General features: G+C 48.6%; 1 protein-coding gene across 1 annotated transcript; it reads right to left on the bottom strand.

Moving 5' to 3' along the window:
- Positions 1-1706: 1706 nt before the first annotated feature.
- cds2 (CDP-diacylglycerol synthase (phosphatidate cytidylyltransferase) 2) lies at positions 1707-12467 on the bottom strand. The gene is made up of 13 exons (XM_079345887.1): positions 12187-12467; positions 9505-9647; positions 8784-8880; positions 8145-8242; positions 6484-6623; positions 5485-5543; positions 4640-4722; positions 4461-4548; positions 4228-4296; positions 3992-4144; positions 3791-3910; positions 3602-3705; positions 1707-2742 (listed from the first exon to the last, which is right to left on the bottom strand). The coding sequence occupies exons 1-13, from the start codon at positions 12241-12243 to the stop codon at positions 2607-2609; spliced, it is 1347 nt and encodes a 448-aa protein (XP_079202013.1). The 5' UTR covers positions 12244-12467; the 3' UTR covers positions 1707-2606.
- Between the last annotated feature and the right edge of the window lie 10070 nt (positions 12468-22537).

Below are 22537 nucleotides of genomic sequence, written 5' to 3' on the forward strand. Positions count from 1 at the left end.
ACGCTTCTCTGTGAGCAGCGCTCACCTTCACAGGTACTGGAATGTATCAAACAGCAGTAACAAAGGGTCAAGCCTTCACGCCCGGTGCAGCTTCAAGCGTTACACGCTCAAACGGCGCCCTCTAGTGGCCGTGCGTAACACCGGGCAGAGAAATGGCAGTACAGAGCTGCAACCTCAGGAGGCTCAAGAAAACACAAGGCCTCGCTTCACCTCTCTGGAAATGTGCGGCCTACTCAGAGGAGAGACAATGCAACACAGTGCTACAAGTGTCTGTGTTGCTTCACCTTGCACTGCGACACAGGTTGACACACACACACACACACACACACACACACAGCTACTGGGGAGGAGCCTAAAAAAACACCCGACAGCACGAAAGTCACAGCGAGAGGTGAAGAAGAGGAAATGCTCCTCTGCTTCCTCCGTACTCTCTTCTATAATATCTTTAAATATTCCTCTAAACAAAAATACTAAAGAACACTCAACATGTCGCTGAACATCTTTTTAAATGTGTCATATAATAACTCTGAAAAGGTTTCCCTTTTCTTACAGTCGGGGGCGTGTCCAGACTTTTGGGACTTGGGGGGGGGGGGGGGGGGGGGGGGGGGGCACGACTTGTGCAGGGGTGGCGTGAAGCTTCTGTGCACACACATGACTGAGGAGCGTTCATTAACCCCTTCAGCCTGCACCAATCCTGCCGACCTTTCAGTAACACAACATCCATTCTTTAAGGACTCAAAACAATATGGACGTCACAATTTAAACTTTGAGCTGCCTGTCCCACGTCTAAAAGTGCAAACAGCCAATCATACTTAAGGGTTTTGGTTTGGCACATGGGGTGGCCAATAACGTTTCAAAGGTGGGCCTATGCCGCCGCAGGTCACCTCTCTGGACACGCCCCTGATTACAGTACATCAAATAAATACTCTAAAACGATATGACTGGGCGGGCTGTCACACGAGTCAAATCAAACACGTGCTCAAAGTGATGGTCATGAAATGTGGACGCAGTGACGGTCACATTATGGAATAAACGTGTTGGATTGAAGAGGAAGGTTTGATTGTAAACACACGAACAATCTGAGGACCGAGTGTGAGCACAGTGTGAGGACGCTTCTCCTCCCTGCTACACTGAACACTGTGGATGTTCATATTGCTCTTCAGTCCCTTTGAACACGCTCGTCAAACTACCAGCTGTACCTTCCTCCACTCGGTTTGGTTTTCACTGACGAGGAGAAGTGAGTTCCTCTCTCTGATTGGACAGAAACAGACATGACGAGCAGCTTGAGGTGATTGGTTGATTTACTGTGAACGACCTCACATGTTCAGTGTCAACGACGTTTGCAGAAAACCTAAAATCGTCTCCGGCAATATCTTTCAAAGCAACCTGAGATCAACGGCTATTAGCATGTTCACTCCCTTAAAGGACCAATCAGAGAGCTGCTCTCTTCCTGTGTGATCATGAAGGAAACCTGCTGTGTTGAAGCTTCTCTGACAACAATGCAGCAGCCAGTATGTCCTCCTTCTAACTTTAGATTCTGCTCCTGAATGCTATGGATTCGATTGGACCACAGAAGGTAGGCGGGGCTTAGAAGGCCCCTGTGAGGTTTTGAATCTGGACTGCAGTACCCGTTTTAAACACTAGGGGTCAGAGTTACGTACTGCTCCTTTAATAGTTCTGAAAAACGTACCTGCAAGTCTAGTTGATTTTACATGAAGAATCTGCCGAAGCATGGGTTTAACGCTTCATCCTACATTTCCCATGATGCAACAAGAACATAGCTTGGACCCCCTAAAGTGAAACATGTTTTTGATTCTACTCCGTCTCTGCACATACGTCACAGAGAAAAACAATCCCGTCCACCTGACTGAGCATGTGTGACTGGTCTCTCACCAGGTGAGGGGAGACATGGAGACTGTATTTTGAAATGGCTGCTCCGTCCCTCCCTTTGACGTCACACGTAGCTCCTCCTCACAACGAACAAAGTGTCTGACTGGGTTCTGCACTAACGAGACTCTGCAGGGTCACGAGGCTGCTCATCGTCGCTGCTCGATAAACAAACGATGTCGTGATGGACACGAAGGAAAAGAAAGACACTGAAATGTGGCTGATGGCAAACGTGAGTTCAGTCTGATAAAACAGACACAGCTTTAAGATATAACATACCAAATATAAAAACCATCTATGTATAAATAGAATCAATCACAACGAAGAAAACTAAAACTTAATTTAAGCGAGGATTCGGGGGGGGATCGGGGGGGCGCAGGGCTGAGAGCAGTGCACTCAAAGTGAACAGAACGAAGGACAGCAAAATATCAACACACAGAGAGAAGTATAGAGAGGTGATGCTGTGTACAAGGTAGCTGCTTGGATATGATGTGTAACAGTAAGAAAACACACTAGTGTCAGAAACAAGGTTCACACACTCTCAGACCCGCACCCAATGGAATGACCCAAGCTGTCGTTTTTTTAAGTGTTTTTTTTTTCCTTTTTTCTCCGATGTGTTGTAGCTCGCTCGAAGAACCACACGCCCCCGCCCCCCCTCCTCCTCCTCCTCCTCTCTGGTCTCCCTTTGTAGCGGTGAGTGAGTCGGTGTGTGGGAGGTTTTAGGCGGCAGCCTCCTCCAGAGCGGGCAGGAGGCCCCTCTCTGTCAGGTGAGTCTTCAGGGAGTTGAAGATGTGGAGCTGCTGATCCACTCGCAGGGCCAGGAGCTGCTGGATCACCTTGCTGGGGTTTGGACCCCTGAGAACGAGAAAACACAAACCTTTAAGTCCAAGGTTGGACATCCAGACGTATTCTCCCCCCTCCTCCCTTATAGAGCTCGTCTGTCGCTGTGAGGTGCATGAGTCAACCCGTCCATCTTACCCCCTCGCCCCACACGCAGCGTGCTCCGTCTAAAACACACGTGCAACCGATTTGAAACGAAGCAGAGCGTGACGGCTCGATCCAGAAAAGGACGGCAGCGTTGCTGTGGAAACACAATGATCAAGGGCTTGTGCGCACAAAGCCGGGTTTTTGTAAAAACGAACATCCTGCCCCCTCCGTCTAGAAAAAAAAACTCACATACACACGACCTCGTTTTTAGAAAAAACTTCATCAACACGTAACAGCAGAAGTGCGTTTTTAAGCACGCCGGTTTCTGAATGTAAACAGGTCGCATATGTGACGTTTAGAAAGGTAAAACCCCGGTTAGTGACGTCCACATGCAAACCCATAAACAGAGAATTCACAAATCTTCACTCTGGTCGGAGGTTTTTAAAAGCTTCGTTGTTGATGCTGTAAATCTGTGTTTTCGTGAGGACGAGAGGCCGAAACGTAGAACGCTGTTTTGTGAGATACCCGGCTGCGTGTGGACGGGGCCTGAGCAGAGTGGCGGCAGACTGCAGCGCAGTGCGTGGCGCTGAACAAACGTGACATCACCGTCTAAAAAGTGTCAGTGAACATGGAGTCGAGGGTCTATGCGGCCTGCACGACACTGAAATCGAAAGCTGTGAATGCGACCCGAGGTTATGAGTTTGGAGCATGTTGCCATGGCGATCGAGTCGGGTTCAAAGAGAGCGTCTGAGTGAAGGCTGACGCTGTCATCAGGCTGCGTGTTCACCTGATGAAGCTGGCGATGTAGACGTTAACAAACGTGGCCATGAGGTACTGGCAGTCGAATCTGTCCATGATGCCACCGTGACCCGGGATCGTGTTGGCGAAATCCTGCAGGGACAAAGAAGAGAGCGTGCTCAGACTTTAAATCACTGCGTCCTCTCGGCAGGGAAGCAGCCGGCCTGGACTCTCCTACCTTGATCTTGAAGGCTCTCTTGAAGCCGCTGGCAAAGAAGCCGCCGAAAGGTCCCACGATGGAGGCGAAGCTGGACAGAGCGATGCTGTGGATCTGGAATGGATAGAGGCGCACCGTGGTCTGAGGAGACAGGAAGGGGAGGGGGTGAGTATTTCAGCGGCAGCAGCCAGCATGTGCAGGAGGAGAGCCGGGGAGTCTCACCCATCCGGTGACGGACTCCAGGACGCTGGGCAGAGCGTAGTCCTGCAGCTGGAAAAGCTCCGACGGCTCGCAGTCCACCTGGAATCTGTTGGAGTCGTTGTTGAATTCCACGGGACACACAAAGTAGCGCCAGCCGGCCATCACGTAGGAGAGCTGTGAGGAGAGATGGCGTCAGTTACTCGTCACAGGCTCGATCGCCGTTCCTGAGATCCTGAAAGAATGTCGTACACGCTTACCATGATGCCGAACACGATGGTGGCGAAGAGCCCGCCGATGAATCCCTCCCACGTCTTCTTGGGCGACAGCTGCAGAGGAGACAGTTCAGGTTAGCACCTGACTAAGAGCCGGTGCTAGGTGTGCTGGCTGCTGAGGTGCATTCTGGGACTTGTAGTATCAGTGTTATGTGCGCTGAAGAGTGTCTCAGTACATTCACACTGTGAAGGGAAGGACCGGGTACGTTCAGACCAACCTTAATCAGAGGGGTGCGGCCGAAGAAGAAGCCGAACATGTAGGCCATGATGTCGTTACAGATGACGCAGGAAATGGGCACGATGAACCTGAGCACAAAGAGGACAGGCGGTTGGTTACAGACGGTCGCTTCACGTGATTTCACTGAATAAAGAAGAAGAAGAAGAAGCCTTTACAAACCAGATCATGCCCTCAAACAGGTTGTGGATGATGAGGTGGGACTGCGTGACCACGATCAGCAGCGTCACGTGGGTCCAACCAAACTGTGGAGACAAAACAACATCCTGAGATCTGGATACACGAGGCACGGGTTCATGAGCCTGTTTTTAAAGGTTTCTCAGAGAGAGATGAGCTGATGATGATCGTGTTCAGCCTCCTACGAGCTGCAGACACGCAGCTTTAACACCGTGTTCTGTGAATGCGTGGTCACGACCTCGCTCTGTGTCGCTGTATCTCCCAGCACAGGGCGCAAACGGCCGTCAGTGCAGAGTTAGCTGGGATGTATTTCTAATCGCTTCAGGTGGCGTGCAGCTTCCTGTCCTGGTTTATCGGTCACACTGGAGTCAGAGACACAGCCGGCGCTAAGAAGGGATAAAGGTCATCAGGATGAATCGATTGAAAGGTGTCGAGGAGAAAAAGAACAAAGTGTGTGCAGATATATGAACGTATCAGTGAAGCAGCCGTCATGCTCTTTGCACGTCCCTCTTTACTCCGCCTGTCTGTGTAAACTGAGCACGGCATGCATGTGTTGGATGTGAATGCTCTGCTCCAGGTGAGTCCAGCTGGGTCCTGGTGAGTCCAGCTGAGTCCTGGTGAGTCCAGCTGAGTCCTGGAGCAGAGGGAACGCGGAGCCGGCGAGGGAGACAGAGGGGACGAGAGTCTTCAGCATGCTGCGGGACAAACTGGGCTGAGTGTGAGAGCCGTCTCTGCTCCACTTCTCCCAACACACTCCCCGAGAGTTCAGCTGGCCTCATCAATAACCCAGCGGCCCTGAGGAGAGGCGGGGGGAGGGGGGGGGAACTTACCATGTAGAACTGGAGACGGTAGTGCTTCTTCACCAAACTCAGCACGAACATGCAGAAGCCTGCAAAGACACGAACAACAAGGTGAGCTTTAACGGGGACAGAGGACGGTAGTTTCACCTATTTCAGACAGCGTGCAGAGTTAACGTGCAGAGAGTGGGCGGGGCCTGCTGGAGACCGCGTCTGAGAAACTGAGGCGAGGGAGAGGAGAGGATGTGTCAGTGCAGGTGACATGGACAGAATCAGGTCTCAGGATCTCAGACTGCTTGAGGTGTGACAGAAAACAGTCAGGGTGCTTCCTTCCTCTGCACATCCTGTTTGTCAGCAGCTGCAGACTGAGAACCTGCAGCACAGGAAGCGGGACTCCCTCCTGTCTAATCTGAGGTTACACACATGAGATCATGAAGTCTGAATGTTGATCACTCTGCATCAGTGGAATAATCCCCTCTCCTCTGCTCAGCCTGATTGTCCTTTTAGAGCAGCTCAAACGCTGGCTGCAGCTGGGTGACAGTTTTGTGGTGTCAAACATCCGACTTCTCGAAGTGCTTCAAAGTGTCGATGCAGCAGAACGAAACTGGCGAGAACAAACGGCGCTAACCCCCCCCGCCCCCAGACGTTTGTGCACACGGAGCTGAGCGCCTGTGACGCCCTTTAAAAACACACAGCAGCTACTTTATTGATTCACTGATTTGTGATTTGTGAAAAAGTCTGCGTCACACCCGTTTCCCACAATGCAAAGCGCCAAGTCCGAGACCAAACTGACGGACAGCGACGTCCATCGTGACAAAAGAAAATATTCCCAATCAGACTGAAGCACGCCTGTGCTGTGAACGCAGCACGGCTGGATGTCGAGGAGAATCAGCACGAGACAACAGGAAGTGCGTGGAATAAAACTCGGTGTCTGACTTCCTGTCCTGCTCGATCTGCTGGGACGCAGCGGAGCCGGAGGAAGCACGCTCACTGAATGAGTTCGGGATGGAGTGTGGTGCAGCGTGTTCGTACCTGTGAGGTAGAGGGCGAAGGAGATGAAGCGATGGTATTTGCTGAGGATGCGCAGCGGCTCCTCTCTCTGCACCAGAGTGAAGAAGTAATCTGTGACCGTCTCGCCATAGAAGAAGTAGTTCACGCACAGCAGGAAGTACCTGGAGGAGAGTTCAAGAGGGTTACATGTACGCACACGTCTACGCCCGGAGATAAACTGGGAGGCGGAGTCCACACGCCGCCGGTTTAACCCCATGAAAACACAAACGACGCACTTTAACGGCTGTCATGAGCACGCCAAGTCAACGACCACATTTCCTCCCCAACGATCAGTTCACTTTCAAAGTCCGACCGGCTCTCCCGTCAGCGTTTGAGGTTTGCGTGGCGTCTCTGCTCGTCCACGTAGTGGGCGTGTCAAAACGTCCAGTTAGCCACGTTAGCACCAGCGCTAGTTTGGTCACGTCTTTCATCGCTCTAATCTCACGAGACCCAAAAGTGACAGCGTCACACGGCGTGACGTCACACGGAGGACAAACCGGCGCACGGCGTGATGTCACACGGAGGACAAACCGGCGCACGGCGTGATGTCACACGGAGGACAAACCGGCGCACGGCGTGATGTCACACGGAGGACAAACCGGCGCACGGCGTGATGTCACACGAAGTACAAACCGGCGCACGGCATGACGTCACACGAAGTACAAACCGGCGCACGGCATGACGTCACACGGAGGACAAACCGGCGCACGGCGTGACGTCACACGGAGGACAAACCGGCGCACGGCGTGACGTCACACGGAGGAGGAGAAAGCGGCGCACGGCGTGACTTCAAACGGAGGAGGAGACACCGGCGCACGGCGTGATGTCACACGGAGGACAAACCGGTGCACGGCGTGATGTCACACGGAGGAGAAACCGTCGCACGGCGTGACGTCACACGGAGGAGGAGAAACCGTCGCACGGCGTGACGTCACACGGAGGAGGAGAAACCGTCGCACGGCGTGACGTCACACGGAGGAGGAGACACCGGCGCACGGCGTGATGTCACACGGAGGACAAACCGGTGCACGGCGTGATGTCACACGGAGGAGAAACCGTCGCACGGCGTGACGTCACATGGAGGAGGAGAAACCGTCGCACGGCGTGACGTCACACGGAGGAGGAGAAACCGTCGCACGGCGTGACGTCACACGGAGGAGGAGAAACCGGCGCACAGCGTGACGTCACATGGAGGAGGAGAAACCGGCGCACGGCGTGACGTCACACGGAGGAGGAGAAACCGGCGCACGGCGTGACGTCACACGGAACACCTTTAACAGAGTTTACATGCAGCGGCCTGCGTGTGGACGACGGCTGACATGAATCTGTGTCTGCAGGGCGACTGAGAGGACTCATCTATCTGTCACACTAAACTGAACACTAAGGTCACTAAGGTCACTAAGGTCAAACAGAACGGACCAATCACAGGACGTTTGCTAATCAAGCTGATCGTCTACAGGAGACTCAAACATGTCGCAGAACAAACCTCAGGAAGTCTGAAAACAAAAAGACACGGTTCATTACACCAGGACACAACATGGAACAGTGTGTGTGTGTGTGTGTGTGTGTGTGTGTGTGTGTGTGTGTGTGTGTGTGTGTGTGTGTGTGTGTGTGTGTGTGTGTGTGTGTGTGCGCAGCCTCACCAGCTCAGCGTCCTGAACCAGGGCAGGTGGTACGAGTGGTACACGCTGTAACCGATGGTGATGATTTCTTGGAAGCACTTGATCTGAACACAGAGAACCTGCACAGAGAAACAGCACGTCAGAGAGTGTGTGTGTGTGTGTGTGTGTGTGTGTGTGTGTGTGTGTGTGTGTGTGTGTGTGTGTGTGTGTGTGTGTGTGTGTGTGTGTGTGTGTGTGTGTGTGTGTCCTACATCCCGCTGACTCAAAATGGCTGACAGACCTATTTTTAAAAGGGATTCCCAACTGACAGGAGCAGAAATCCTGCGTGTTCTTAGAGAGCCTGTGAATCCTGCAGTTTGTCCTCCAGCCTGCTCGCTGATGTGACGACGCCGCAGGATGTAAATTCACCTGGAGCGACGTTTATGTGACGGAGGCACGACCACGAAGTGTCTGCGCTCTGATGGAGCTGCTGCTCGCTTTGAGTTCAGATGAGACTCTGTTGGATACTTTCAGGAAGTGATCGAAAACAACCAGCGTGTGTAAAATGTTTTGATACTGAAATGTCAGGAGTGAAACGGCTCGTCATTGTGTGTGTGTGTGTGTGTGTGTGTGTGTGTGTGTGTGTGTGTGTGTGTGTGTGTGTGTGTGGTTTGAACTCACAATCATCATGAGCACGATGGGGCCCAGGTAGATGATGAGGAAGAAGAAGGAGATCATGGCGAGGGTCAGGATGCCTCGGACCCACCAGTTCTTCCATCTGAGGAAAAAAAACAGAACGACACGTTAAAGAAAGCTCCAATCAGAAGCCGGGATCTGGGGCAGGAAGGGGCAAGGCAGCTTTTCAGCACAAGCAGCTGCAAGGGGTCAGGGGGTTTTAAACAGTTTAAGGTTTTTAAACAGTTTTTGAGTTTTTTAACATTTTTAAACCGTTTTTAAACCATTTTAAAGTTTTTAAGGTTTTTAAACAGTTTTTAAACCATTTTAAGGTTTTTAAACCATTTTTGAGTTTTTTAACATTTTTAAAACAGTTTTTAAACCATTTTAAAGTTTTAAACAGTTTTTAAGGTTTTCAAAACGTTTTTTGAGGTTTTGAAAGTTTTTAAGGTTTTTAAAACGTTTTTTAAGGTTTTTAAACAGTTTTTGAGTTTTTTAACATTTTTAAACAGTTTTTAAACTATTTTTAAGGTTTTTAAAGTTTTTAAACTTGTTATAAACAGTTGACTGGTTTTAAAATGATCATAAAATAATTTTCCATCAAAGAAATGTTCCAGCAGTTTTTTTGTTTTTGCTTTTTAGATTAAAGGTGCTTAAAGACAGTAAAGCCATATGGGCAGGTCAGAGCAGGCGGCCAATCAGAAGCTGTTGTCATCAGTGCTGGTACCTTGAGGAGAGTCCAGACAGGGCCTTGTTGAGAACCTCTGGGGTGTCATCAGCAGGGACCGGGACGTCTGGGACCCCTGAGTCCACTTTGGTTTCACTGTCGGACACGCCGTCTTTCTCCGCCTTCAGCTCGCTGTCAGAGCCCTAAAACAAACAAACAAACAAACAAACAAACAAACAGAGAGGAAGCTCTTCATCAACATCGTCAGCACTGACAGAAGTAAACAAACTCTTTATGTACACGACGCCCGCCGGAGGGACGGCCTCAAACCACACCACATGACCCTGTATCTCTGTACACAGGACCCCCCTCCCACACACACACACACACACACACACACACACACACACACACACACAGATGTGTTTGATGAGCGGTCGATGACATCACGGTGAACATAAAGCCGGCCTGCGAGCGTGGGCTGCTAAACACAGTCGATCTCAGAGCCTTTAATAAGCCTGATGTAAACACACTGATCTCTGCGTCTCCATGGCAACGGCAGTCAGACAGTTACGATCTGTTGATGACAGACACCGCCTGCTGACCTCGCCGCTGCTGCCGACTAAAAGAGGCTCCACGAAGCAGATGGTCCGCCTCACGCTGGGCTTTTCACAGTCAGACAATTCAGCATCATCACAGCGGGACGTTTTCCTTCCCGCCTCTGAAGCAAGACGGCGGCGTTCATGTTCGCCGTCTCACGATGGTTTGTTCCACGTGTTGGTCAAAGCAAAGTGACGTCAGGAAAATGAAGAGAGGAGGTTAGGGGGAAGGATTCGAACCCGTGCTGCCTGCGTACGGTGGGGGGAACTGTAAATCTTTAAACGGACAGAGGGAGATTCCCGTCGAGCAGCAACACGGACGCAAGACGAGAAACTCTGCAGGATTTCTATTTCAGATACCGTCTGACACGCTAAACAAATTACATGTCAGGAGTGGCAGAAACTGGAAACACATGCAGGAGCATGCACTACACACACACACACACACACACACACACACACACACACACACAGGCCAACTCTCCGCCTACTGGTTTCCATGGAGACGACATCCGTCATTCAGGATGCTCGAGTTAAAAATAGAGCGCTCCTTTCTCTCCCCCCCTCCCTTCTCCTGCTCTCAGCGGAAACCCCGAGTGTCTTTGTTGTGTTTATCTGCTATCAGCACGAGGAGGCGATCGGCCAGCGAGGAGACAAGGAGATGTCTACAGAGGGGACGAGGACGCAGGAGAAGAGCTGCTAAAGACCACGACGTGTTAAAACTGAGATGACCCTGAACAGGGGACTTTTACATGTGGTGGTCAGGGGGAATGAATTTAACATAATGTTGACTAAAAGAACCAGATTTCATTAAGTTCACAGGAGTAGCCTTCCTCACAGCGTCTGGTGCTACAAACGCAAGACTAAATGGCATGCTGGGAGTTTTTTGGGTGTTTAATTTGCGAAGATAAATCTGGCTGAACACGTCTCATATCTCACCTTCAGCACACAGAGAGCGTGCGGCGTGAAGCAGGCGCGTGAACACCGTGTTCCGTCTTGTGCATGTGCACATAACCCAGCTAGAACCCAGCTAGAACCCAGCTAACCGCTAACAGCTAACCGCTAACTAATAAATTCAACAAAGGAGAAAAACGCTACACAAACAAAACCAACGAAGAAGACATCCAGCAGTTCATCTCCTCTGTCCTCTGTTCGTCTCCTTCCTGACACAGGAAGTGAGGATTCTTTGAACCAATCAGCGGACTGCAGTTTTTAGCTCCACCTTTTCGGGTCGGCTCCCCAACGGAAGGGTCCCAAAAAGTGGGACGGTACGAATCGGTTATTTGGGAATCTTTCCCGGGATTAGTCTATGGAAACACGCGTCGTGCCAAACCGAGCCGAGCCGAGCCGAGCCGGACCGCTCGGTGGAAACGGGGTTTTGGAGCTGCTGTCCCGTGTCTCTAATCTGCGATCATGATGTCAACAACAGATCTGACATTCAGACTGGACGCCTCCTGGTGGGCTCATCGCCTCCAGAAGCTCGCCGACTCAGCGTGCAACACCAGGTTCACCCCCGTTTGAGAACGATCGCTCTGTGATTTGACTGACTTCACCGGATTGAATCACAAGCACAACGCAGTTCAATCGAGTCAGGGGACACGGTCTCACAGTCACCACTCATGTACGGAGGCCCAGAAGTCCAGACAAGCAGATTTGATTTTGCCTATAAAGAAGAAGCTACAGATTTCATCTCAACATGTTTGTAACATGAAGGAGATGAATTAACAGACATCTCTTTCATACTAAAAGCTTCAGCTACTATGTGAGATTGGCTTCACCAGGTCGATAAGCGCACTTCCGGGAGGCGTGGTCACCACTTAGTCGTCCATATTGACATAACGGACGATGATTATTTCCGGTCACTTTGAACCTAAACAGGACAGTTTAACATGTTTTCAGAGAGACGTCTCCCTGTTACAGCAGCTAACACAGGTGATGTGACACGAGCTACGCTAACGTTACACAGACAGAGATAAGAGTGTTTATGTAAACAAGGAAAAGTAAACACTTCCGTTCAAGCTCACATTGTCTCCATCGCACAAAAACACGTCACAATAAGAGTCCGACGGTTTATATGTAAATAAGGAAGAGAAGCAGACTGTGCTAGCAGGCGTTAAGTCCACGTCCTGCAGCCTGTTGGTACCTTGTCCTCGGATGTCGGCTCGCTGTCGCGGGCTCCGCGGTGCCTCAGCTCGGCCATGTTTGCTGCTCGTGTCCGAGAAGAAGACGCTGCTGCGGTTCCGACACTCTCAATTGGGCTGTTTTTTTTCTTTTTTCTTGTGGGACTGACAGAGATCCAGCTGAGCTTCCAGTCGTGTTTTTTTTAACAGCAACACTTTTCCCTCGAAGACCTCTTGTTTGTGTCAAGTCAGCCGGAGTTAGATATCTCTTCCGGTTTTCAAAATAAAATCCCCGGGGTTTACATTTTTAAAAGCCTCCGATTTCACTAAGTTGATATAAAGGGGTGGGACACATCACAATGCTTTATATTTAGTGGGTGAGTCCAGTGGTGTCTGAAGAAGTGGGTATACTAAGCACCGTTTCCACCAAGCGGTCCGGTTCAGTTCTGTGCAGTAGAGTAGGCGTATCTATTTATCTGCATTTCCACCGCCAACAGTTGGAAATGGTACAAACCTACTTTTTGGTTTCATTCTGTTGGAGTGCTAAGGGCACAGATCTGGCCCTCAAGGGTCTCTTGTTCACTTTTTCCTTGTTCTCCTTGAATGTTTTACTGAATTAATTATTAGCGGGCTACATTGGGTTGGACTGCTTGATGTCACAATAAGTAGGCTATGTTAGCTGATGTGCATCTGGCTTACACTCCACTTACCAAATAATGGTACAGTTGGTTGTGGAAACTTATGCAAGTTCAGGGTTTACCAAACTGGACTGAACCAAACTTGGTTTAGTTTAGGGAGCTGGTCCAGCAGAGGATAAACGGACTCTTATATCGGTGACACTGTACGCTTGTCAATGAAGATAATAATTTATCAGACCAAAATCTTTTTTTAGCACCAGGCCTTAAACATGTTTATTTCTGCTGTAAAAATAGACATTTTGATACAGGGTGTGGAAGTGACTCTCAGGTCTTCTGCAAGCAGCCTCAAGTGGACACTCGAGGAACTGCAGGATTTTCCACTCCTCATCGACTTCATTTTCAACACCTGAGGTTGCCGCTTGGTCACATCTTGGTCACGCCTAGGTCACGTCTTGCCTTTGGATTGGAGAAGAAGTAAGGAGAGAAGGAGTATATTTCTGGAAAAATGCTCAATAATGTACTTAAAATAGAAACCTTTAATTTGTACCATTTCTTGCCTCTTGCAGATAGACCATGTACGAAGAAAACCTTTACATGAGCAGCAGAAACAAAGCTTTAATCAACCTGCAGCTTCTTCATTCAGATGATGACAGCTATCGTTACAGACTGTTAGACTACGTGAAATATTGTGTTTTACAGGATGCAAAGTCGTAAGAGCCTCCTGGGTTTCCCACATCAGACTAATGCAGCTGCTCCTTGAACACAAACAGCAACTCAGGAAAATTTCAAGGGCTCTCTGTCCTGAATGCACGTGTGGAAAATAATTAAGCAAACTGATGACATTAGCTTCTAAAATAGTTTTTTTTAAGATGTCTTGAATACAGGCGTAACTCACGTTTGTTTGCCTAAATGAAAATGTAAGCTCTTATTTTGAAAGTCTAGTGTCCGTGAATATTAGTGTATTTTAGCTAACCTGACCCCGTAACCACAAGTCCTCTGACGTCATGGGAGGTGTGGACTATACTGTGTAAACGCTGTATGACGCTGCCCTTAGTCAAATCTATTCATTTAAATCATTATTCCAGTACTTAATCGACCTTAAAGTCACATGCGACTTTAGTGTTCACTACTTTTTGATCCTGAGTCTTTATTTGACACTAAATACACAACAGAAGGTTTCAAAATATATGATGACCTTGCTCATCTTTAAGATGAGATAACTTTATTTGTACCTGTAGGTAGATGTGGTTCACAGTGAGTGAGTCAGCCTGCTTATGCACCAGGTCTGGTTCTACGTTTCCCACATCCATTATCTGATGACTGGTGCACGTGACTTGACTGTTCAATGAAGACCCCAAGATGACCCATATACACCAATGCTATTTTTCATTGCAGTTGCCGGTCACTGTGGCATTAATCTCAGATGCACCCTGGTCACTTTGTTCTCAACCCATGCCGAAGTGACAACTCAATACTAAATTGTAGAGCCTGTCAATAAACAAAATGATTCAGTAACCCATCAGTAAGAATAAGACAAATATAAATAACAATATGGCACCAATCAGTAAAACACGGTGAGAAATGGGCCATCAGTGAAAACAAGGTAAAGGTGGCCGCTGGGACAAAGGCAAAGGTTTTCTTGTATCTCGTTGTTTCACATGATGTTACTTTTTCTTTTAAAGGTCACATCTTCTCTCTCCTCTAAATAAGTCACAGAGCTCCTCTTCATCATGTGTGTGAAGTGTGTTGTTGTAAATCCACTCTGATCCTGTATTTGATCATGTCTATAAACCCCTCTATTTCAGCCCTGCTCAGAACAGGCTGTTTCTGTGTCTGTAGCTTTAAATATGTAAATGAGCTGTGTCTGACCACGCCCCCTCTCTGGAAGGGCTCGGCTGTACTCGCTGCTTTCTGGCTCCATGTCCTATTGTTTACGGTGAGAAGGCAGACTCAGAGGGCAGAACAAACACCTAGCTGTGGGAGTGTCACCCACCTGGGGGAGGGGCTACTGCCCTTTGTGATGTCATGAAGGGAACATCTCCAAACGGCCTGTTTGAGCACAGATTTTCTGAAAAGTGGAGCAGGCTAAAGATGGAGAGGATGGACTTTTCTCATCGTCGGGGGTTTGTAGACAGACTAGAGACACGTTAGAGTTAGAGAGACATGGTGAAGGGAATTGTGAACTGTGAAGGGTAAGAGAACATAAATTAAAATAAGATAGATAGATAGATAGATACTTTATTGATCCCGAGGGAAATTCAAGGCATCCAGTAGCAGTATACAGACAGGCAGGACACAAGACATTAGTTACAATACACACCTGGTGTCCCCCCTCCCCTCTGTATACAAAATCCCCCAAACAAGATATAGCAGCCCCTATGTGACTAAGAATAAACATAATTATATGTTAAACCTGTGCAGTTAGCATTAGCAATTAGACTTAAAACTTATATAGCATAATGTATAACCTGTGAGGAGAGAAAAACATGTGTTGGTTAAAAGAGACCTGTAAACAGTTAAAGAACCTTAGAAACAAAGTGCTGACCTTTAGAAACTAGTTACATGTGCATGTACAGAGGTGTTTGAGCTTATGCCAGAGGTGTGAGTACAGTCGTTAAACAGTCAATGCAGGAATGTAAATTGGCTCAGCAACATAAAGGAGCAGTGATTAGCATTAAGTGTCCAAGACAATAAGCTGAAACCAGGAGTGATTTGGGTGATTATCGTTAAGTACCCAACTATTGAGGAGCAGATTAGCATTAAGTGTTGAAGACAATAGAGTGAAACTTTACCTAGTTAAGGTGATCATGTCAACCATTACAGATGTAGCATAACACAACAGTAGGATGAAACCAGACATGATTAGGGTGATTATCTTTAAAGTGACCAGTGCTCAGTAAAGTGACAATATATAGGCATATAGGCATAATATCAATATGCATTACAGTGTCCAACTGGGGGCTGACTCTGAGGTCAGCAGTGCAGATGAGGAATGAGAAAAAAGTGAAAAATAAGTCCAGGGTTCACCGTGTGCTTCTTCCCTGCCGTGACAGTGAAGTGTTGTACAGTCTGATGGCCATGGGGACAAAAGAGTTCTTGAGTCTGTCCGTGGAGCACGACTGTGAGAGCAGTCTGTCGCTGAACATGCTCCTCTGCCCGGTGAAGGTGCTGTGCAGAGGGTGGTGTGTGTTGTCCATGATGGAGAGCATTTTGTCCAGAGACCTCCTCTCTACCACTGTCACCAGTGAGTCCAGCTCTGTACCCACCACAGAGCCGGCCCTCCTCACCAGTCTGTCCAGGCGTGCTGCGTCCCTCTTCTTGCAGCTTCCTCCCCAGCACACCACGGCGTAGAAGAGGACGCTGGACACCACAGACTGGTAGAACATCTGCAGCAGCTTTTTGCAGATGTTGAAGGACCCCAGCCTTCTCAGGAAGTACAGACGGCTCTGTCCCTTCCTGCAGGTAGTGTCCATGTTAGGCGACCAGTCCAGCTTGTCATCCAGCTGCAGCCCCAGGTACCCGTAGGTCCTGACCACCTCCACGTCGACCCCGCCGATGGAAACAGGTTCAAGATGTGGTTTCTTCCTTCGGAAGTCCACCACCATCTCCTTGGTCTTGGAGGTGTTTAGCTGCAGATGGTTGGCACTGCACCACGTCACAAAGTCCTCGATCAGGCTCCTGTACTCCTCCTCCTGTCCATCCCTGACACAAGCAACTATCGCAGTGTCGTCCGAGTATTTCTGCATGTGGCAGAGCTCAGAGTTATACTGGAAGTCAGAGGTGTACAGGGTGAACAGGACAGGGGAGAGCACGGTCCCCTGTGGTGCTCCGGTGCTGCTGACCACAGTGTCAGATGTGCAGTCCTTCAGTCTGACGTACTGTGGTCTCTCTGTGAGGTAGTCCGTGATCCACCTCACCAGGTGCGAGTCCACCCTCATCTCGGTCAGCTTGTCTCTCAGTAGGAGGGGATGGATGGTGTCGAAAGCGCTTGAGAAATCAAAGAACAGGATTCTCATCACGCTGCTCCCTTTGTCCAGATGAGAGTAAGCCCTGTGTAGAAGATAGAGGATGGCATCGTCCACGCCCACCTTTGCCTGGTATGCAAACTGCAGGGGATCCTGTGCGTGTTGGACCTGGTAAATAAAAACTCTAAACAAAAATTATTATCTCCCCAGTGTCTGACTCTGTCCGCTGTCCTGCCTCTAAAATAAAGGAACATAAAAACGGAAAATAAATCTTTTATCAGAGCTGCTGTTGACTGTGTTGCTCGTCTTGCAACACAACCTGTAATTTGCCCCTTTAACACTGAGTGGCAGTAAAGGCTCACTGTAATTGTGTGTGTGTGGGTGTGTGTGTCAGCTCTGTGGCCTGACATTAACCAGCGGTTATAAATACTTAATGGCCTACCACTGTTACAGCAGAAGGGAAAGGTGTGCGAGCATTGCAGCCTGAATACAACAGCTCAATAAGATCCGACGATGTCGTGTTCACTTCCTCCACAGCCAGAGGCGAGCGCTCCAACCTGAGCAGTAAATAAAAGAGAGTGTGTGTAAGTGGTTGTGTCTATCTCCTGGAGCTCGGGGGTGTCTGACTCAGCAGCACAGGAGCTGCTCCTACTGCGGTGCTCTTTTTTATTCTGGAGCTACTTTTTAAAAATCATCAGCACACACTTATCAGTACTGCAATGACACTGCAAAGGACTCACGTCCTCAGCTCTGGAGAGGTTTCCTTTGCAGAGTTACCTCCCGTACGGAGGCCAGCTGGGACAGAAGAGCCCGTCCATACAGATGCACTATCAAACCAAACCACCAGGCGGCGACAGAGTAACATGAACGACAGCTTTATCAACAGTGCAGAAATTCAATATCGAAGTTAATTCCACCTCTGATACATCTGCAACACCTGAGGCTTGTTAAAGGATAACATTTAGTAATAACATATAGAGCCCCCCTAACCCCCCCCCCCCCCCCCCCCCCGATTGCTCACATCATACACACACACACACACACACACAGAGAAAGAGGACACGGTTGGTGCACACAGATTCATGACTCATCAGGTCATTGCAGCATCAGTGAGAAGAGATGAAGTGACCTTGTGCAGGTGATGTTTGGTACGTTTAAATAAAGACGTTGCAGACTAATTATTAGACAGTTAAACATCTGACCTCTTCACTTACTTCACCTATCAATAGAAATAATGTTTCTGTCAATGTAAGTGTCTTTGAAGTGCAGCATGTGTGACATCATTAAAAATGAATGCTCTGTGCCGATTATGTCTCAGTTAAATGGCTTTAACTTTTCTCTTTTTGTGTGTGTGTGTGTGTTTTTAAATCATTGTTATTTTCAACCTTGGTGTTGATGTGTCGTTTGTTCTGTTTCCAATCCTGACTGACGCCCTTTCTCTTTGACTTCTGGATGATCATGAAGGCTGTTGTTCTTCTTCAGGTGCCTTTTGTCCAGTGTCCTTCAAGTTATGAAACATGCAATGCTCCTTGAAAAAAAAAAAACCCAGCCATGACTCAGCAGCTCCTTTAAAAGCAGAATGTGAAACAAGAATTTAGAAAAATCCACACTGGTTCAGAAATATCAGCGTGACAGGAAGAAAACCTTCACACCCACCCACCCACCCACAGACTGCAGTGTTTTGACTCTCTCTGTGGGGGGCACTTCATCCTTGCTGCAGTGTGATGCTCGGACGTCTCTGAGCCACGCTGCGCACCCTGCTGCACATTGTACACTCACTGACACAGGGTGGAGGTGCTGGAAGTGTCCCATCCTGAGCTGCACAGTCTGTGTCCCACAGATCTGTGTGGGTGTGTGTGTGTATGTGTGTGTGTGTGTGGAGGAGACTAATATTTTGGCTGGGACTTCTTAGCTGCTCCTCCAGAACTGCAGGACTCTGGGACATCTGCAATGCAGAAGTCTATATATAGACATGGAGTAACAGAGAAGGAGAGGGAGGGAGACAGAGAGACACAGACAGACAGAGACAGGAGGAGGAAGAGAGACAGAGAGCGGGGGAAGTCATGACCGAGAGGCACAATGAATGAAAAGCGATTTTCTTGAACTGAAGATGAGCTGGAGACTAACACGAGTCTTTAATAAAGGCAGCTTTGTCTGTGAAGACAGATCCTAACTTCAGTTACTAATCCTCATCTTAAACTTCAAAGTTTCTGAAAACTAAACTCAAGGACACGTCTGAGGTCGTTTGCCACAGTGTCCGTGTTTTACTCACTTAGGAGAGGAAACAGAATAACGTGCCAGTGGACTCCCAGTAACAGCAACAGAGGTTGTTAAATGCTGAGGTGGAGAATTTATTGCTTCTGTCTTAAAGGGTCTCAGGAGGGCCCAGGAGGAGGAGGAGGCGAGCGGCTCAATTATGTATGCACCTCCACAACAACAGAATGTGCTGACAGCAGAGCTCAGCACGAGCACGCACACACACACACACACATGAGCATGCACGGACACGAGCACACACGCACATGAGCATGCACGGACATGAGCACACAGTAGCAGCAGCACGACCAAGGACGACCCGGCTGTCCGGCCAGCAGCGGGCCGCGGGCCTGCGGAGCTGTGGGATTGATCGAACTCTTGAATTTTCAATAAATCTGCCCTCTGACACGCTCCCCACCTGAATCTCTATCACAGGGGTCCAATGCCGAGTCATAACTCTGGAGGTGTCACGGCTGAAGGAGAGAGCATCAATCACAGCGAGCGAGGAAGACTCACACTGTATACTCCAAGAAACATTAACTGCATTGATTTACAATCAAGCAATCAGATTTTAGCATTAGTGAGTAACTCAGCATCAGAATAAGACGGGAGCTGAATCCTGCAGGTGAGGCAAAGTAACACAACACTTTCTGCAGACTCAGAGGGATTGGTGGATCAGACATCTTATTGACTGTTCTAAGCATGTTCAGAGAAGCTTTTGCAGACCTTTAACTTTGTTGTATCAGGTTTGTTTTTTCACTTCCTGAAACTCACCTCTGCCCCCTTTCACCTGATACTCCACTCGAAAAACATTTGTCTCATTGCCATCCTCCTCCTGCTTTTCTAGCCGTATTATTGATTGTCTTTTAGTGCTGATTATGTTTAGCCACTGTGCTCATTACCCAGCCAACACACACACACACACACACACACACACACACACACACACACACACACACACACACACACACACACACACACACACATATACAGGTGCAGATCGTGAGCAGGGAAGCAAACAGTCTGAGCTGTGATGAAGTTCTTGCTGGTGACAGCTGTGCTGGCGGGCGAGCGTTGGCAGCCACCATCCATCTTGGCCGGCCCCATCCTTCACCTCTGGGTGCAGGCGGGCCGATCACAGCAGAGGCTGAGATGAGGCTCACACCCAGAAGACATTATTCAGCCCCTCCCAGTAACGATGAGCTATCGACTGCAGCCTGAAGGGAGAGAGACGGCCGTGCATGTGGCTGCAGCCAACAGTATCTATTACTCTGGGTTAAAGTGAATAAATGAACACCTCTTGCTATGACGAATGTTGACAAAGAGCCTTCGAGCAAGACATTAACCCTTTAACCCCTGTGTTGACTTACAGGGTGAAAAATGACCCTTCGCCATCTTGAACAGCAGCAGATTAAAAACGTCGTGTTTATTAAACTTGAAATGTGATTACTTACTTCTGCAGGTCTCCAGATCACTTTTTGAAGGTCTCTGACTCGGTCTTGGCTCCATGTCAGACTGGCAGGACTCTGGATTTTAAATCAAGACCACCACTCATCCTTCCACGTCAGTCCTGTGATTAGTAAGAACACGCCGCCGCTCTCTGAAAAAACAAACAACTATCATTCCCCAGTTACGGCTTCAACCTTCCCAGTGTCACAGTCTAAGAGAGTGACACGCCCGCTGCACACAGGATCACATATTTATGGTAGATGGACTTGAGCTTGTATATTTCTTTTCTCGTCTTCTGACTACTCAAAGCTCTTTTACACTGCAGGTCACACCTACACACTCACACACTGATGGTAGAGGCTGCTGCTGTGTAGCTGTGTAACTCATCCCATTCACACACCTTCCAACACTGACAAAGCAGTGTGTTCCTCTCGTCTCCACTTCCTCGCCGTTGAGGTCGGAGCAGGCCGTGTATGGATGAGGACGGCGCTGGTTGTGTGGACGATACAGTCACATTCCTACACATTCATGCCTCAACAACAAAGCAGTGGGAGCGACTCGGTGGATGCAGGAGTTGGGGATCGAACCCCCGACCTTGGGTGGAGAAAAAGTTTGACTTTCCACATCCCCACTACTTTGTCGGGCTACACAAGTATCTGTTGCAGTAGGTTAGCGAGACGTGTGTGACTGAGACCGGACCCCTGACTTCTGCAGGTGCACTTTCACAGGAATGAACATCATCGATTTACACTTTTCTAGACTTCTCGATCAGGGATTCTCTGCCAGTCGAGCCTCAGTAATCAGATGAAGAGTTGTGCAGCTCGGACCTCAGACAGATGATTAGTCATGCACAGGTATTAATGTTCTGTTCAAATTCACTTATTGATCACTTCCTGCAGTTCAACTTCGCCTGATTTACTTTAAACTGGCCAGCGCTGCTTTTTTTTTTTTTTTCCAGCTCAGACATTGATGGATTCTGATCCTTTCAAACACCGGTTCTATCTCCCACAGCAGGCTTCCTCCCCAGTGATGATTTGGCCATCACCTCTATAATCCTTTTATGTCCCTCAGCCCTGACCTCTGCAGTCTTCATAACTCCTCCCACTGGACTTCGGCTTTAGCAGTTTAGTGGTTTTACTGATTGTTCTTGTTGAGTTAGTGAACAAAGTTGTAAGCCTTCTTCCTCATGCATGCTTTAACACCTCCCATTGTGGTTCAGGATAGCCATCTCTGGAGGTTAGCGGTTAGAATCCAGCTCCTGCTGTCCACATGCGGACGGGCACTTTAACATAGCAGCCTCTCAAGTGTGGGAGAATAGGACATGATGTTTAAAGGAGCTTTGAGAGGTTAAGTACTACAGAACTGTTCTCTAAGTAATAACTGTTGAAAACATCTCAGGAGAGATTAAGACATTTTATGTTAAAGGAAAAAGGACAAAGTACATTCTGATAAAATCAAAATTAAAAGCGACTCAAACCCTTTAAAGGTCACGTATTATAAAAATCCTCTTCTCCATATTCCTCTAACATGAGTCTCTAGTCTGTCTACAAACCCCCCACGATGAGAAAAGTCCATCCTCTCCGTCTTCTGCCTGCTCCACTTTTCAGAAAATGTGTGCTCAAACAGGCCGTTTGGAGATGTTCCCTTCATGACATCACAAAGGGCAGTAGCCCCTCCCCCAGGTGGGTGACACTCCCACAGCTAGGTGTTTGTTCTGCCCTCTGAGTCTGCCTTCTCACCGTAAACAATAGGACATGGAGCCAGAAAGCAGCGAGTACAGCCGAGCCCTTCCAGAGAGGGGGCGTGGTCAGACACAGCTCATTTACATATTTAAAGCTACAGACACAGAAACAGCCTGTTCTGAGCAGGGCTGAAATAGAGGGGTTTATAGACATGATCAAATACAGGATCAGAGTGGATTTACAACAACACACTTCACACACATGTTGACCTTAAACCCATCCCAGACCCCTGACAACTTAACCACAGAGCCCTGACTCACAGGAGCACTTTTTCTTTTCTTTTCTGCCGTCGGGTTGGAGATCCAGAACCCTGACCTGGAAGAG

Source organism: Symphodus melops (genome assembly GCF_947650265.1).
Source record: "Symphodus melops genome assembly, chromosome: 1".
Taxonomy (NCBI): domain Eukaryota; kingdom Metazoa; phylum Chordata; class Actinopteri; order Labriformes; family Labridae; genus Symphodus; species Symphodus melops.